Source organism: Delphinapterus leucas, chromosome 7 (genome assembly GCF_059928025.1).
Source record: "Delphinapterus leucas isolate spDelLeu-1000000601 "Yukka" chromosome 7, BTC_Dleu_Yukka2, whole genome shotgun sequence".
Lineage (NCBI taxonomy): Eukaryota > Metazoa > Chordata > Mammalia > Artiodactyla > Monodontidae > Delphinapterus > Delphinapterus leucas.
The window spans coordinates 70,546,664-70,565,227 of NC_143135.1; the positions used below are offsets into that span (position 1 = coordinate 70,546,664).

Sequence of the window (18,564 nt, forward strand, 5' to 3'; positions counted from 1 at the left end):
CTCTGATTAGAGTTAAATGTTTTTCGTATATCCCAAAGTATGTAAATTTCATTTAAGAATATGTTCTTTAAATTGCAGCTAACATTTGTGGCTGACTATCTGAATTACAGTTATGATTTTTATGGGCCTGCTGAGATTTACTTTTCCCCTTGTTTTCATTTTTAAAATCGATTTGAATCTCATGGAAAAATATTCCCAAAAAGGGCTATGAAATTTATAAAACCACAGCAGACTGAAAACCAATGTCCTGATGGTGTATTTGTGAGTGTGTGATGGGGTATTACTGCAGGGCAGGAGTGGAGTGTACACAGAGAGTGAAATAGGAAACAGCCCATTTGAAAGATGTTTTCAGACACCAGGATTGTGAGATATTAGAATGAAGTGTGTGTACCCTTCCAAACCTAAGCCTTGCAAGTGTTGGTGTGATAGGAACTTTGCTCGAGTCTTGGCAGAATGATCCAAGGGCACCCTGTCTGCTGTGAACAGGGACGCATCTCAACCTCTCTTTCTTCTTTCAGATTGATGACCCCAACAGCAGCCTTGAGGAGGTGATGGATGAGGCTGATGCCATCAGTTCTGTGAACAATCTGGGAAGCAAGCAAGCCTTGCATGCAGATTACCTGGGTTCTGAATACCAGACAGGACAGCTGTACCCGTTCTCCCTCAGCAGTGACCCCGACACGGCCACGTTCACTCTCACAAATGCAGCTCCAATGACCCCATCCTTCCAGAAACGGTGGTACGTGAATCTCAACAGCCTAATGGACCGGGCGCTGAGCCCACAGTGTGGCGATGGGGAAGAGCTCTACATCATCGCAGGTGCCGTGCCTTCAGACCTCAGGGTCAAAGACAAAGTGACCATCCCGGAGTTTGTTTGGCTGGCAGCCTGTTGTGCTGTCCCTGGAGGAGGCTGGGCCATGGGCTTTGTCAAGCACACCGGGGACCGGGAGGTCATAGAAGATGTGATGGTGAAAGAACTTGAGAAACTGCTTCCATTCACGCCTCAGCTGTTCCAGAACAACTGTGGGGAAAGTGAACAAGACACAGAGAAGATGAAAAAAATCCTGGAAATGGTCAACCAAGTCCAGGATGAGGAGCGAAGGGTAGACTCTGAAGGGGACTCTGGGACCCTCTCCAGCATGAGGAGTACCAGAACCACTCTGCTGCCTCCAGAGGCACCTGGGGAAAGGAGTAGCCTTTTGAGAAAACTCTTGGGCTTCACTGCTACCCCATTCATCAAGCTTTGCCAATTAATTTATTTCCTTGCAGTCAGAATCCTGAAGTACCTTGTGTATTTCCTGTGGTATGTCACCAAACAGGTGACTCGTGGTCTAGAAAGTTGTCTTTACCGCCTGGGGTCAGCCACCGTCTCCTACTTCTTGACCATTGGGGAGGAGCTGGCCAGCATTCCCTGGAAGGTACTCAAAGTCATGGTCAGGATCACCAGGGCCATTCTCCGGATCCTTTGTTGCCTGCTGAAGGTTGTTTGCCGTATCGTGGGCATCCCTGTCCGAGTCCTTGTGGACGTGGCCACTTTTCCTGTGTACACCATAGGCGCAGTTCCAATTGTGTGCAAGGACATTGCAATGGGCCTTGGTGGCATCATCTCTTTGTTCTTTGACACTGCTTTTGGCACCATGGGTGGCCTATTTCAGGTCATTTTTACTGTCGGCAAGCAGATTGGCTACAAGATTACTTTTGACAATCCTGGGGAGTTATAGAAAAAAAAAAACTGAGTGCCCAGTCACAGTGAATTTGATTTTTTTTTTTTTAATAGAGACAGCTGGAATATTTTGCCTATATAATGGGTTTCTGTTCACTGTCAATTATTGTAATATTTTGGCCTTTGGTGGGGGGTGTCTGCCTGTTTTTGCAAAGGAAGATGATACAATTTTGACTTCACCCACGAGAAGTGTTCAAGGTGAGATTATGTGTAGGTCGCCTGCTGTGATGTGGGTGAACTTCTAAGCCATCACCTTCAGTTATTCACTCTGATACAAGTGACCGTGTGAGAGACTCAGGTGTTCATCTGTGATAATTAAAAATTACAGGAAAGGAGGACAACTTTAAACCAAAGGCTTTCCAAGAAAAGTAGAAAGGAGTCTTGTTCCTCCTATTAATCTCTGAGACTTAAGGCAAAACTGATATAAATATTCCTGGCCAATTTGTTATCATTTTGCTTCTTTTTCTTCCCAACTCAGCTGACCTGGTGAGGTAAAGACATGCTTCCCTGTTGAAATAACTTTCTTAGGACATAGAATCTGCTATATCTCTTAGCTTTCCATGGCTCCCAAGGACCTGTAAGTTTGTTTTGTTTTTTTTCTTCAAAGTTGAATTTCGCTGCACTTTTTCTTTTAGGTAATGATAAGCATTTTATGGCAAACGTGGCATAACAAATTCTGAATGCAAGGACTAAGGTTGTTTGCCCCTTGAATGCTATAGTACAGTCCTCCCAGGTAAAAAAAAAAAGGGAGTGCATAGGTCAGACCCCTGCTCTGAGTAGGTGCTGTAGGTCCGAGGATATCCTTAGCCAAGCTTGGATTAACTTGACATATATTAAATCTCTGGCTGAGAAGACAGAGCTCAAAGACCTACATGTTAAGCTAATATGAAAATTCATATTCTGCAACATACTAGATCATTCTTTCTTACACTTCAAACGAGTACCCAATACCAAAAGTAGAAAGTAGTAAAACACTCTGACTTCTGTCCTTAAATGATTGCTTTGGTAGAAAGGTATAAAAAAGAGCCCCCAACTAAAAACTCTTCTGGCCATCTCGGAAAAAAAAAAATCCATATACGTATATATAAGTTTACATATGGATAACCTTGATTCAGAATCATTATCTCAGGAAATTATTTTTTAGTGTGTTTGAGGCTAGAAAACATAACTCTCCCATTCATTCAAGTTCTGTGTGAGAGCTAATCCCCGATTTTTTGATTAAGCACTTGTCATTTTAAATCTTGCACTGAAAATGATTGACAGGAAGAAGCTGAAGCTCCCAGACTTTGCTCTGCCTTCCACAGCTGAGATGGAATCACCTGGATTTTTCTGAGTTTTCTAAAGAATTGCTGTGGGGTATAATAGAAAAGGACCAAGGGTAAACTACTGATTTGGGGATTGCAGGCCACCATGCATCTGAAAGTTGGATGCAGAAACTTGGGGTCCAGAAAGGCAACAAGGAGAGAAGGGTGGGCCAACCATTTGCATCAAGTCGGTGGACAAGAAATGTGAGTGTAGTGAGAGTTACATTTTGTAGAAAAATAATTGAATTGGACCCAGAGTGGAAGAGCAGCCAGCAAGCTGCCATCCTGATCAATTTGTGATGCAAGGTAAGGTAGTATGACACCAGACTGCGAACGTGTCATAGGGAGCTATGCACCAGATTACCTAAGACTCTGAAGCAGTATTTTACCAACACTTCTGTTAGTGAGCATAAAAATCTGTAGTCGGACTTTCCTTCGTTTTAGCAGCGTGAAAGTACACGAGGAGCAAGGGTTTGCCTTGGTACTGATGGGTCAAGAATCCTGCTGGACGAAAGGAAGGGAATTTCAGAAGGGACCAGCGAGATGGTCTGACCAAAGCCTCATTTGATGAGGAAGCTGAGGCCTGATGCTAGGTGATGGCATATCAGGAGCCAAGGTCTTCTGCATATGTCCCGTCACACCTGGGATGTCAGATCTGTGGTCCAGCTGCCTCCCTGGACCAGGGCAGAGTTTTCTCCATCATCCATCAAACAGACTAGGCTCTGATGGATCAAATGGGTTTGGCCTATATGATGAAACAGCTAGCCATCCATGCATAACATCATGCTTACTGCCTCCCATGGACTCGATATCCCCTCAGAGTACTTATTTGCATACTGAAAGACCCAAAGAGGGCATCCATGGTAGCTTGGGTCCCTTGGCACCATGGAAGGAGCAAGGTATTTGAACTGCTGCTTGAGAACCATTTGAAAATGTCTTCCTTTTCAGTTCCAGTTGTTTAGCGTCTTATTTATTTATTATGGTGTGGCCTTTTTTGAAATCTGGAAAGGAAAAAATATCCCTAAGTTTAGGTGGCTGAGACCCTTTGCTCTGGACCACTGGTATTGGCTGTGCCTCTGGTTCACTGGCTGGACTGCTGGCCTGTTCCCAGTGATCTACTTTGGGCTTTGGGGTGGGAGTTTGGGTTGATGAGCCCCATCTCTGGCTTGAAGATTTTTCTGTGGCTCCGTTGTATTCTCAGGCCTTTGGGGACGTCAGCCAACTCTTCATCACTGTGGAGCTGATTTTCTAGTCTGGATCAGACATGTCTTTGGACACTTTTCTTTTCCATTGTGCCTTTTGAGTGTTTGCTTCTCAGCATCAACACTTGCCCCTAAATGCAGACGACGGTGTCAGGAGAAGGAACTAGAGTGAAACCCTGGTCATTCATTCATCCATCAAATGTGTATTTGGACAGCAAAGTTGCAGAGGTCGACGATACATGGACCCCATGTTTGAGGAGTTCAAACATCTAGTGGTGAGGACATGGTGCAGCTGATCCATGTACCACATCATGGTAAGCCTGCAATGGTACTAACAGCATGAGCCTGAAGCACAGCAGGAAAAACCACGAAACCGTGGACACTGGGGAATCCTTTACAGAGGGTGTGACAAAAGTCAATTTGACATTTTAAAGCTATGTACAATGCTGTGCACCTTACAATGCTCAATAAAGTAATTGTTGACAATGCGTCAACCATTCTGGAAGATATCTAAAGGGGGAGAATCCTGATGGCTGTAATGAGGTTTGGGGGGTTATCTGTGATTTTAATTTTTTTCCCATTTTCTTCTTGATCGACATTAACTCAAGCTGTCTCCACTCCCATCTGGATTTTTTTTTTAAATTTTGAATCATATGTGAGAAAACAGAGAAGGTTAGATCAGTGAAACAAGCCCTAGAACTTCTTTTCCATGTTGTTTCTCTGAAAAACTATCTGGGACATGAAATATTTGAAGCACCCGGGGCTTATTGCTTCACTGACTCTGAATCACATAGCAAGTTATAGAAACACTCTGATTTGTTTATTCATTAGGAAACGCCCCCCCCCCCCGCCCCCGCCAGTGTGAGAAATGACAAGCAGTCTCTGGAGGGAGGTGGTCCTCTCTGTGGCCTTTATTAGGGCACCCAACCTTGGGGTGGAGGTGGCAGGAATTCTTGGCTGCCTTCCCAGTGTGGGCAGGGTCTTATGTGTGATTCTGTGTCTTGCTCAGCATTTCACCTAAACTCATCACAGTACGAGCTTTTCAAAATGTTACACTATGAGCCGTATAGTGTGGACTCCTTGACCTTTATAAATGGGTTCTCAGATAGAATTCTCGTTGTCTCTTTCTGTTGTTATTTACTCCCAGATTGTGGCTTGATTTCTAATAATTACACTCCAAACCTCTTGCTTTTAAGCTTAAATTTCAACAAAGAAAGCACTCATGACCACTTGTCTTCATTGATTTTATGCAGTGAGTAGGAGTTCACAGAGAGATGCTCTCAGGAGGGGATCAAGGTCACTCCTGGAGGCCGTGCTGCCTAATGGTTAAGAGCGCAGGCTCTGGAGTCCAAATGACTTAGGCTTGAATCCTGGCTTCCCTGCTCAACAGCCATGTAATATTGGGCAAGTTACCACCCAAAGCTTTAGCTTCCTTGTCTATGCAATGGGGCTAATTATTAGTACCTACCTCAGAGAGTTGTTATGAAAATTCAATGAGTTAATGAAGATAAAACATTTATCCCCATGCCTGTCACATGGCGAGTGCCCAGTAAATGTTAATTGTTGTCGATATAGCTATTGGTCATAATATCCATACACCTTGGATGAAATGATGAAGTTGCCTTAGACCTCAGGATGTTTCTAGATCAGAGCTGGAAGGGTTAAAGTACGGTCTGGGAGTTGAGGTTATGAATGCAAATGAAGGAATCCAGAGCCCCAGTGGGGTCAAGATACCTGAAGAGACAGGTGACGGCTGGACCTAGAGTCTAGAGAAAGGAGATTCTGAGAGCAGGAACTCTGCATGTTTTTTAGCACCTATTCAGGAAGGGAGGCATGAGCATTTCTGGTCAGCCTCTGGAGTAGAGAAGCATTTCCCCTCCAGACCCTTCCTTGCTATGTCCATAGTTTTATAACAGACTCAGCTTCCCAAGAACCCTATTACTTGGAAGAGAGTTAACTAGACAGAGAGCGTGTACACATTAGCGGCTGAAAAGGATGATGACCCTCCCTGTAAATAGTCAATACTATTTATTCTTCAGCCTCTTATGGGTTAAGACATTATGAATTAGTGCCCAAAGACTAACTGATCCTGGAGTATTGATTAGATAGAATTTCTGGGCCCTCATAGTTAATCCTTAGACCTTGCACTAGAATGACCACCCTCCTTCCTCCACCAACTCACTCTCACCAGGTACAGCCTCCAAGAGGCCCTGCCTGTCAGCCTCAGTGCCATCCTCGGGTGATTTCATCCCATCCAAAGCAGATTCTGACAACACATTCGTACTTTGGAGGCTTGAGTAGGATATAAAACTGCATGCTCTCTCTGAAGATGGCATACCTTTCAAAAATGAGATTATTTTTATAAAGAAGAATCCATAGTAATTAAATGAACCAAAAGATAATTTTGATAAATAATTAAGAAATTATAAGAGGTCTACTTATTCTCTGTGTCCTAACTTGGCCCACTTCATGGATCACTCTGGTTCAAACATTAAAATTAGAAGGGTCATGCTGGCAGATGCCCAGAGCTTGTGGACTTAGCTCCTGAACCACCCTTTTCACTGGCAAGTTCCACCCTCTTCTTGACCACTTTGCCAGGTATCTTTTCATCCCTCTGCCTCCTGCTGTAACTGATGCACGTATTAGGTACCTTCCGAGTTTCTAAGATTTGACCCTTCAGGACCAGTCTTGCTTCATTTGATCTTGATCTAGTTACATCCCCAGAGAGATCACTTTTCCAACCAGAGCGCCTTCCGATGGACAGTTCCTCGGGCAGCCCTAGCCAGGAGGGGTCCTGCCTCATGGGCACTTACACAACCTGAAGGCTCCTGAGCAGTGGGAGAGGTTCATGAGGGTAACAAAAGGGCTTTGGCTCATGCAACAACCCAGAGCTAAACTTATATGAGTCTAACTGGCCTGACACCCTTCTCCAGGGAAGACCTGTGAACCTGATCCAAAGGGCTGGTGTACACTTGTTTACTCTGTAAGCAAGAGGAGAAGAATGTGTGATGTATAGTGGAACCTTGTACAGAATAAATAATAGCTTTGAGAAATAAAAAAAAAGTATAGAAAAATGTAATTCATGCTTAATGAAAAGGGCTTTGAGAGTAAAATAATTTGGTGGTGGTTGGGATAAGGTGATACCTAGAGATGTTTCAAACCAGCTCTCATTAAGATTCTCATGTATGTCTATAAGTCCTTCCTAAATACAAGTATAAGTTTGGACACTCCTTGCCCATCTAAACAAGTTTATTGGTTTTCTTTTCATCTGAAGGTGGCAGACTCACCTACATAGAACCCTAGAGTTTTCAGAAGTACTTTCGTCTGCAGGGATTCGTCTGATCTTCCCAAACATTGCATACACTGGAGTATTGACAGGTGTACCCACAGTCGTCTAGACTTTGACAGCAGGAGTCTAGAGTTCCTTAGGGAGTATTTCTCTTTTGGATAGGAAAGGGCACACTTGCTAAGATGGAACAATATTCAGTGTAAAAAAAAAGGTTTTTAGGTTTATTTATTTATTTACTTTTTACTTTATGGGTGCAGAGAGAAGTTCCATCCAGTACTGTATGGATCAGTGCTACTCTGATTTGGAACATCACTATCTAGAACCATCCCGAAGACTCCGTGTTATAGGAGAGGCCATGTTCTAACAAGAGCTTCCAGGATTTCAGGCATCTTCGGAAGAAAAACAAGGAGCTCAAGATCAAATTTGCCCTGAATTCTGCACTTCAGTGCTTCTACAAAGAGTTACGGTATAGGGCTTGGGGTTGGTTTTGTTTGTTGTTTGTTTGTAAGCCTGCACTCTGGATTCTGTAGACCCGGGTTCAACTTTTAGTTCTCCTACGACACTTTTGGGAAAGTCTCCAAACTTCTGTGAAATTTAATTCCTTATCTGTAAAATGTGGATAATAAAAGTATCAACCTCAAAAGGTTTATGTAAGAACCAAATGAGGGGAATTCCCTGGTGGTCCAGGGGTTAGGAATCGGCGCTTTCACTGCCGAGGGCTGGGATTTAATCCCTGGTCCAGGAACTAAGATCCTTGCAAGCGGCGAGGCGAGGCCAAAAAAAAAAAAAAAAAAAAAAAAAAAACAGAAGAATCAAATGAGATAATATGCTTTGTAAACTATAAAGTATCACAGAAATATAAAGATTTATTATTATAGAAGGCTCCAGGTTTGGTTCTTTTTTCTGAAAAATCAGTGCATAGTTCTTTTTTAAAAAAGGTGAGTAGACACAAATGAAAATTAAAGCAGTTATCCAGAAAGTGTACATGGCTTAGCCAAAAATTGGGTTTGACGGTAAGCGTTGTACACTATGCCCTGAAAAGGCTCTGAACTTCAGGTCCTCAGAATTCTGCCTCTTGTCTGTCCTTAAGTCCTATGTTCTTTTTTTTAAAATTTACTTATTTTATTTATTTTTGGCTGCACTGGGTCTTCGTTGCTGCGCGCGGGCTTTCTCTAGTTTCCGTGAGTGGGGGCTACCCTTCGTTGCGGTGCATGGGCTTCTCAGCGCGGTGGCTTCTCTTGTGGCAGAGCATGCACGGGCTTCAGTAGTTGTGGCACGTGGCTCAGTAGTTGTGGCTCTCAGGCTCTAGAGCACAGGCTAACTAGTTGTGGCACAGGGGCTTAGTTGCTCTGTGGCATGTGGGATCTTCCTGGACCAGGGCTTGAACCCGTGTCCCCTGCATTGGCAGGCAGATTCTTAACCACTGCACCACCAGGGAAGCCCAAGTCCCATGTTCTTAAAGTCAGTGAAATCCGTCTTCAGTACACTGCTCTGCAGTCACGTCATGCCTGCTTGCTTTCCTCCCGTATGAGTAAGCCGAGTCCCTGAAATATTAGGCATTAAAAAGAAGACACCATATGAGTAATAAATAATAAGAGCTGAACAAGAAATGGGTGTCAGAGAGTGAAAAGTCCCAGGAGAGTCTCTGAGAACCGGCAGAAACACCCAGACCTCCCCTGGCAGCCTGCCAATGGAAGGACAGCCCGGGCCTGCCACTGAGTCACTGTCCTCAAGAACACCAGACAGCAGCTCCTGGGATTATGATTCTGGAGGTTGTCTCAAGTCTCTGATTTCCCAAGCTATTTGTTAATGAGGCATATCCAGGTGTATCCTGTTCATGGCATTTAGAAGGAAACTTCCAGGGAAGTGAAAGTTCCAGGAGTGAGGAATCAGCAGGCTGGTCAAAGGGGAGGGCGCTCCTGGGACCCAGGAGATCTGAGTTTACTTCCTGTGAGTCACGACGCCTTTTCTGGATGCCACTGCAGGACCATCTTTAGGATCTTGCCAAACTGCAGGTACATAAATCATTGCTTTTCAACAAGTACTTACTTTCACATTAATGAGTCACAGAGATTAAGTTTTATCAATTTCTCTCTCCTATTTGAGGGTTCCCCAAAAGTCGGAGAAATCTCCTGGGACATTATTGCGACGACAGCAGAACATTATCAACATCGTCACCATTATCACTTTCATCATTATTATGATTGTCATCGGCTCTTCCCCGACTTGCAAAATTGATGAGCGGGGTTACCCTTAGGTGGCAGCCAACCTGAGAGCATTTAAGAAATGTTGTGGGCTTCCCTGGTGGTGCAGTGGTTGAGAGTCCCCCTGCCGATGCAGGGGACGCGGGTTCGCGCCCCGGTCCGGGAAGATCCCACATGCCGCGGAGCGGCTGGGCCCGTGAGCCATGGCCGCTGGGCCTGCGCGTCCGGAGCCTGTGCTCCACAACGGGAGAGGCCACAGCGGTGAGAGGCCCGCGTACCGCAAAAAAAAAAAAAGAAATGTTGTAACACTCATGCTCCCAAATAACCGCCCTGATCCCACCCCCAGCAGCCTGCAGTATTTCCAGAAATCTCCCCCCTTGGCTCCCTTCCCTTAGGCTGTCTCTTTCCTGTGAAAATACAAAGAGCAGCCCATTGTGTTAATACTAGCAACTTAGCATAAATGATCCTATGAAATCCCGCTGGCTGGATCAACTCCCATAGGCAGTAATTGTTTTGCCAGGTGAGAGGCGTGGTGGGAAGCACTGTGCTGAGAGGGTCAGGAAGTGCCTTAGACCAGCTTCCCATGGGGCTGGAGCCTGGCCTAGGCGAGCCCTGTAATGTGACGGCTAGGGACAAAGTGAGGTGTCCTCTAAAATCTTAGAAATAATGCCAACAAATTGCTCTCTACTTGTCAAATAGAAGATCAGCCCATAATAGATCAAAGTAGAAATGTACACCTGAAAGAAGGCTCATCACCTGTAGTGTGCTAGTTAATGGTGAACAACCAGCTTGCTGAGGGAAAAGAAAGACCCTGATTTGTAATGTTTGCCAATTTCTCTGGTATAAGCACCCTCACCATGCCTGATTTCCAGCTGCCAATGTAACACCACTGAAAGCAGAGTGGTGAAGAACAGTCTGCTCTCCAGAGCTGGCCACACACACCACAACTCCAGAATCCAACCGAGGGCATTACGACATGTATAGAAAAAGTGTTTCCAGCACAAAAGGAGGTGCTCGGTCATCGTATGGCAGGGAAAGAAAATTTGCCTAGACAGACACTGACTATGCCCAGATGAGTACTCTCCAGGGGAGAGCAAGGCTTGGCAATTTGAACTTTGGATATTTCCAAATCCAAAGACTACATCACCTGCCCCGCAAAATGAATGCATCATTATTTTTCGCTCAACGCCATTAAACTTTGACCTACCTAACACCTCTTATTCTATCCCATTCCCACCAAGAAACTTTTGATTGTGACCTGACTTCGGATGATGGTTTGCCTCCAAGGCGAGTGTACACCAAACACATAGACTTCAACCCCCCTCAACAATGCTTTATTTCAGCAAAGTTTTTACAAAGTAGCTTTGAATTATGTTTTGATTTCCTGTGTAACTTAAGAACATAATGTATTAAGACACTGGTGGAAGTGTTCCAGTCTACAGATCAGTTCTATTTTTCAGTGTAAATTAATAAAATATCATAGTGGTGTCCCACTCAATCTCTCATGTGTCCTAGTGTAAATCCCTTTCTAAAAGCCCATCACTTCTGGAAGCTCATTAGAGCCCACATCTGAGCTTTCAAATACGAGAAAATACCTCAGGGTGCAGTGTCCAAACCAACACAGAGAATTCTACACAGCCCTGGTTAGCTTCCCCTGAAACGCCATGGCCACCTTTCCATCTCCTTCCTCAAGACTCACTTCTTAGCACTGTATCCTCTCTCCATGAATCAGATATCATGAGGATGTATTGAAAATCAGTGAAAACTCATTTGCTGCCATCGTACTTCAAGATGGCAAAATGCATTTGTCAGGATCCTTTCTTTGCATGCAACAGAAACCTCTTTGAAGCTAGCCCAGTCCCAAATTTACTGGATCATGTAACAGAAGCTTGGAGAGGGTCTTTTGATATCAGGGACTCACATGATGATGGAATTCTATCGCACTATGTTGTCTTTATTCTCCCCTAGAGTAGACGGTCTCTCTTTGTACAGCATGGAGCACGGTCACAGGCAGCTCTGGATAGTCATCCTTATGGCCGCATATCTAGAGAGGGAAGGAAGCTTCTCTGTTAGCTCTGGCTAGGAGAATCCCCAGGGAGTTATTTTTTTTTCTTTTTCTTTTTTTGCCCAGTTGGGTACATTCTTTCTTGGGCCAATCACCGTGGCCAGGAAAACATGATAAGATGATTGACCCAGTCTGGGTCGTGAACCATGTGATGTTTGTGGTACTTGTCATAAGAAAGATGAAGGAGGGGGTGTAGGACAGACACCTACAAGAGACCCACATGGACTGACTCACAGCTTGATTTAAGACAGAGTGACGCCCTTTCAATATATAAGGTGAGCTGTGATTTATATAGTCCTTTCACATTTATCAGTAGACATCTGAACCACACCTATTTTGATTTCTGACTTCTCTTAAAAAATAAAAGCTCTGGTAACTCTGGGCCAGCATTTTTCTAAGGCCATAATCATCTAGAGCTGATTAGACAGTTCGTTATTTTTTCTTGATCACCTCTCTGAACCATTTTGCTCATTTAAGTTACTTGCTTTAGCTCCTATAGCCACCTGGGTTTGCTAATCCCTAACATCAACTCATTTCATTTATATTTATCCTGTGAGTGCTAATTATCCAAATTGTATAGATTTTAAACCAAGAGTCAGAGATTCAACTGACTTTCCTAGGATAACACAGTTAGAAGGTGAGATTCAGAACCTAGATCTTAGATTTAGGGTTGTTCAGGATTACCATATAAGGTTGTACAGGTTGTACACTGCACATTGTGTCTATGTGAATGGAGCCCTCTAGAGTTGTGTAGTTAACACTATATGTGGAAGCCCTAAGACTATTTTCCCTTTCATTTCACCATAGTTATAATACTGTCAAATATTTGGTTAAAAGAAGTCAATTGTCAATTCCTTCAAATGTTTATTATAGAACAAATACTCAGATGACTAAGAGAAATGATGAATGATCAGCTTGGAACAAAGACCAGCAAGTCTTGACATGGATAGATGCTTCATCCGACTTATGGAAATGGTGCAGCTAAGTCTGCAATGAAGAACTTGCTCCCTAATGGCCATAATTGTGTTAAGGGTGATTTCTCTGTCTTGCAATTTCCCTTACTTTACAAGTAATCCAGTCTCTCCCCAGATTTCAGTTTCCACATAATTAAAATGAGAGATTTGTACTCAATTTTTCAGAAAGACAGTAGTAGTGCTTAATCCCAACTGAACATTAGAATCACCAGGGATCTTTTATTTACTTTTAACAGATGCTTAGGTCCCATCCCTAAAGATTTGAACAGAAACTTGACCAAGAAAGATATACATATGTTGGGATTTCCCTGGTGGTGCAGTGGTTAAGAATCCACCTGCCAATGGAAGGGACATGGGTTCGAGCCCTGGTCCAGGAAGATCCCACATGCCGCGGAGCAGCTCAGCCTGTGCGCCACAACTACTGAGCCCGCAATCCTAGAGCCCGTGCTCTGCAACAAGAGAAGCCACCACGATGAGAAGCCCGTGCACCGCAACGAAGAGTAGCCCTTGCTCGCCGCAACTAGAGAAAGCCCACGCACAGCAACAAAGACCCAATGCAGCCAAAAATAAATAAATAAATTTATTTAAAAAAAAAGATCTACGTATGTCAGAAAAGGAAAAAAGCACATGAAATATGCTCTCAACATCATTAGTCATTACAGAAATTCAAATTAAAATCACAATGAAGTGCATTATACACCCACACCCACAAGAATGGTGAGGATGTAGGGCAACTGGAACTCTCATTAACTGTTGATGGAAATGTAAACTGGTACAAGCACTTGCAAAACTGTTTGGCAACATCTTAAAATGTTAAACATATACCCACCGTATGATTCAGTCACTCCACTCCTAAATATTTACCCAAGAGAAAAGAAAACATACATCCATACGAAGACCTGTACATGGGTGTTCAGAGCAGCTTTGTTTATAATAGTCCCAAACTGGAAGCAACTCAAATGTTCAGTGACAGGTGAATAGATAAAGAAATTGAGGTATATCCACACAAAGGAATGGAATACTACTCAGCCAGTGAAAGGGAATTGACACACAACCACATGGGTAGATCTCAGAATAATTCTGAGCTAATGAAGCCAGACCGAAGAAAAAGAAAATACCGTATGATTACATCTGCGTAAAATTCTTGAAAATGGAAACTATAGCAACAGAAAGCAGATAAATGTCTGCCTGGTGGTGGGATGGGGGAGGATTACAAAGGGCATGAGGAAACTTTAGGTGGTGATGTCTGTGTTCATTATCTTGGTTGTGGTGATGTATACTTATGCTGACAAATTGTTTATTATATACCAGTAAGATAATGTATACAATACAATGTATATCAGTACAACTACAAAAATACTGCTACCTGGATCTCAGGTGCAAGATTCTGATTGAATTGGTCTAGGCATAGGTATTTATTAAAAACTTCATATACAATTCTGTTGTACAGCTAGGGCTGGTTTTATGATTTTAGGTCATTACAGTTGTCCTGTGCCAGGTACTTTGAGAGAGTCCTTCCCTACTTTGTGGACTAGAGCAGAAGGGAATGTTCCCACCAGAGCTGATTCTTATCCAGAAGGATGCAAAGTGCTCAAATCCATTGCCTCAGTGCCCAGGGGTCAGGTCTGGCTGCTTGGAAGCTGGAGCTACCTTGGATTTTCACAGAATAGAAACATCCCTTCACCCCCAATGTTTATCCATCTTCTCCAGTCACAAGAAGGCCTGATGCCTTCTTGTGACTTCCTTTCCTTTCAAAGCTGCCTTGGGTGAGAATGTTAATGATATTTAACGTAGATAAAGATGTCAGTTGGGAGGGCTTGTATGTGTAGGAACAGTGTGATTTGCCCCAGCAAGCTGCCTTCTAGTAGCACCTGCCGGTACAAGCTTGGGCAGGATGAGAGACTGATACCAGATGCTTAGGCTTCAAAGCTAAGGCAGCAAAGTGCGGATCCAGAATCCCAGGAAGCAGAGGAGAAATCCCCCCCATCCCGATGCTCCCAGTGATGGCAGCGAACATGGCAGTCAGGAACTCTAACCAGGGGGATGCTGTTTTTGCCAAGGCTCTTTCTACTCAGCCCAGAGACACAGTGAGAAAGATATTGCTTTAAGTCCCATTCTATTCTATATTTATTATTAGTTTGGGAAAGTCATTTAACCTCTTTTTTTTTTTTTTTTTTGTGGTATGCGGGCCTTTCACTGCTGTGGCCTCTCCCGTTGCGGAGCACAGGCTCCGGACGCGCAGGCTCAGCGGCCATGGCTCACGGGCCCAGCCGCTCCGCGGCATGTGGGATCTTCCCAGACTGGGGCATGAACCCGCGTCCCCTGCATCGGCAGGCGGACTCTCAACCACTGCGCCACCAGGGAAGCCCCATTTAACCTCTTTTTGCCTCACCTGTAAAATGGAGATAACAAGGTCTTTCTCATTTACTTCCACAGAGATATTGTGGGGATCAAATAAGAACATGGATGTGATCATGCCTTATAAACACAAAGGGATGATTATTTACATGCTTATCTCATTGTTTTATAGAACGTAGAAGCAAAGGCATAGACTCAATTGGTAGGAAACTGGATAAACCTGAGGAATGACATCACTGCACAGTTTCCAGAAACTAGATTTGCTGTGTACATGACATGCTGGTACTGAAATCAAAACATAACAATAATAGCTAAAATTCATTGAACACTTACACTCTAAACATTCTGTTGAAGTGCACATCTGTTTTTTTACAAAGGAATTTTACAAAGGAAGGCACTGAGGATTAGGGAGGTTAACACCTTGTCCAAGGTCACACAGCCAAGAGTGAACTTGGGTCTTGACATGCCACAATCCAGTTTCAGAGCCCATAGTTATAACCAGCTAAGCTTTCTCCTCCAAGGGGATGTCTCTCTGCTCAATATTTTAGTAAATATCTCATGTGCCCTCTGTAGACATTCTCTCTCAATCCCAAATCAGGCAGGGCTCTGCCAGGAATCAGGAGACAATGGGTCTTTGTTCTAGAATTTTCTGTGCTATCTGGAGATGAGACTGGATGTTTGTGATGGGGTTTTCAAAACAAATATTTTCCCTCAGCATCTGAAAATAAGCCTAATGAAATAAGATAGGGTTTTCAGATAGGTTGCAAAATGTAGGGTGATCTGCCTTTAGAGTTTCTGGTTAATATTCATCTGTTGAACACTTCATGTCCTCTAGGCTGTTTGTTAGGCATGGAGGGTAGACCAAAACTACAATTGTGTATTTGTATGCCTTACAGTACAAGTTGGTCAGGGAGAGGGGAAGACTGATAAATGTAATATGGCAGACAGACAGCAAACATCCTTAATATGTACATATTACAAAAATGCCTAAGAAGAACATTGTTGACAAAGTTTCGTTGTTATATAAAGTCACAGTTTGGGCTTCCTCGGTGGTGCAGTGGTTAAGAATCTGCCTGTCAATGCAGGGGACACGGGTTCGAGCCCTGGTCTGGGAAGATCCTACATGCCGCGAAGCAACTAAGCCCATACACCACAAGTACAAAACCTGCGCTCTGGAGCCCGCGAGCCACAGCTACTAAGCCTGCAAGCCACAACTACTGAAGCCCACGCACCTAGAGCCCGTGCTCCTGAACAAGAGAAGCCACCGCAATGAGAAGCCCGTGCACTGCAATGAAGAGTAGCCCCCGCTCGTGGCAGCTAGAGAAAGCCTGCGCTCAGCAACGAAGACCCAATGCAGCCAAAAATAAAAAAATAAATTTTAAAAAATAAATAAAGTCACAGTTTATCTTTTTGTAAGGAATGAGTTTATAGAAAGGCAAATTAGGAATGCAATCTTTCCCAAATGACATCTTTCACTGATATGTATTTTTACTGCCAAATTTTTTTTAAATGGGTAAAGGATTTCAAAATAACATAAGTTCCCATTTTGAGAAGGGAAATGATTTTGTAATGCAAAATTATTACCAAAACACTTACCTTTAAGAGGGGACGCAGATTTACAAATGCCTTCAGCCACTCTGACTAGAGGTGAGGTTGTAGAACAGGGTGTCTGCCCATTTCATCCCCCATGTGGACGGGTGCTTAACTCTGGCCTTCCCTGAGCAATTCCAGCCCCTACATTTGAGTTCTTTGATTTGAAAAGACTGTGCAGAGTCATCTGCAGGCAAACCAAGATTGAGTAGTGCTGATCATAAGAATTGAGGGGGGGTTCCCTGGGGGCTTCCCTGGTGGCGCAGTGGTTGACAGTCTGCCTGCCAATGCAGGGGCCACGGGTTCATGCCCCGGTCCGGGAAGATCCCACATGCCGCGGAGCGGCTGGGCCCATGAGCCATGGCCGCTGAGCCTGCGCGTCCGGAGCCTGTGCTCTGCAACGGGAGAGCCACAACAGTGAGAGGCCCGTGTACTGCAAAAAAAAAAGAATTGAGGGGACCCTGAAAATATTAGAGCTGTGTTCCATCAAAGAGGGGGTGTGCCCAGGTAGTCTTGGGGAATCTCATAGCCTTGCCAGTTTGCAGCAAAATGGTCCAGATGGAAAATTCAGAGAAATCTCGGAGAAAATCCGATCTTCCTTTGAGAAGGACGAAGGATTAGGGCTCAACTGCTAGCCCATGCTGCCTCCTAAGCCCCTCTTGCTGCCTTCAGCCTGTTTAACCTGCCCAGAAACTGTCCTCTGAGTCTTCCAGTGCCTTGGTCTGCAGGAATAAAATTGAGTCACATGAGGAATCCATCCTTAAGGAACTCATGGTCAGGTTGACCCTCTGATCTGTCAGTTCTTCAAGTGCCCTTGCCTCCCAGCTTGTTTACTTACGTGCTCCCAGAACAATGTGACCCTGGAGAATTATTCATTTATTACCAGCTAGTTATTGTGTTGTAAGTGAGAAAATAGATGAAAAGCACTTGGCCCACAGATGGGCACATAGAAGGTGCTTCCAAGACAGCCTCTGTTACAACAGCAGTGTTGTGAGCAATCATGTCTTCCTTCCTAACTCCACGGCAGGCCGTGGAGGCCAGGTGTGAAGTCCAGCTTCAGATTTCTGGTACTGTTGCAAGCGCTCGCATGCCAAAGCCCCAGAGCCATGCTCTTCCTGGGAGAGGTGTTTCATGACGCTCCATGCAACTTCCAAGCTGTTGGGGTGAACAAAGAAGATAAGGAAGGTGATCTGACCATCAACACACATCTCTCACCAGGACACTTACATTAGGACTGAACCGCAGAATCACTCACTTAGAGAAACTAGATATCCTCTAGGCACTTCTCCAAACGCTAACATTATGTAAGGGCACACTATTGCTTTCTTTGCAAGGCAAAGTAAAAACAACTTTAAGGGGTTGGCTTAGACTGAGTCAGTGAAAAGAGTAAAGAAGAAATCAACTTTCGATAATGAGCAACTATGTCCACCCCTATCCACTCCTACTGAGGGAGGTAGTGTTTTAACGAAAACGCACTGAACGGTGAAGAAACTCTAGGACCTCTTTAGATTTAATTACTGAAAAATGTAAATAGATCTTATCCCTGAAAATGATTTTATTCCTAACCCTCATCACACAAATATTCTTTCTCTTGAATGAGTATCCCAGTCAATCAATTGGACAATGACCTAATATCTAGTCAGGCATAGCTGGGTGCAGGTAAACACTGTGATCATGGCTACACATTTTTTTTTTTAATTGGAGTTGAGTTGATGTACAATGTTGTGTTAATTTCTGCTGTACAGCAAAGTGACTCAGTTATACATATATAGGCATTCTTTTTTAAAATATTCTTTTCCATTATGGTTTATCATAGGATATTGAATAAAGTTCCCTGTGCTATACAGTCAGACCT

At 43.9% G+C, this 18,564-nt stretch overlaps 1 protein-coding gene across 3 annotated transcripts in view; it reads left to right on the top strand.

Annotated features, from left to right (window-relative positions):
- ENDOD1 (endonuclease domain containing 1) overlaps positions 1-10,119 on the top strand; it is a 35,487-nt gene extending 25,368 nt beyond the window's left edge. Inside the window, exons 2-3 of one of the 3 annotated variants that reach the window (XM_089915416.1) lie at positions 519-4,543; positions 7,776-10,119. In XM_089915416.1, the coding sequence (XP_089771542.1) occupies positions 519-1,721 (1,203 nt within the window). In that variant the 3' untranslated portion in view covers positions 1,722-4,543; positions 7,776-10,119. Of the gene's footprint in view, positions 1-518; positions 4,544-7,775 lie in introns of those variants that run through there. The other 2 variants (XM_089915417.1, XM_089915418.1) reach the window with 2 other exon arrangements.
- Positions 10,120-18,564: the final 8,445 nt, after the last annotated feature.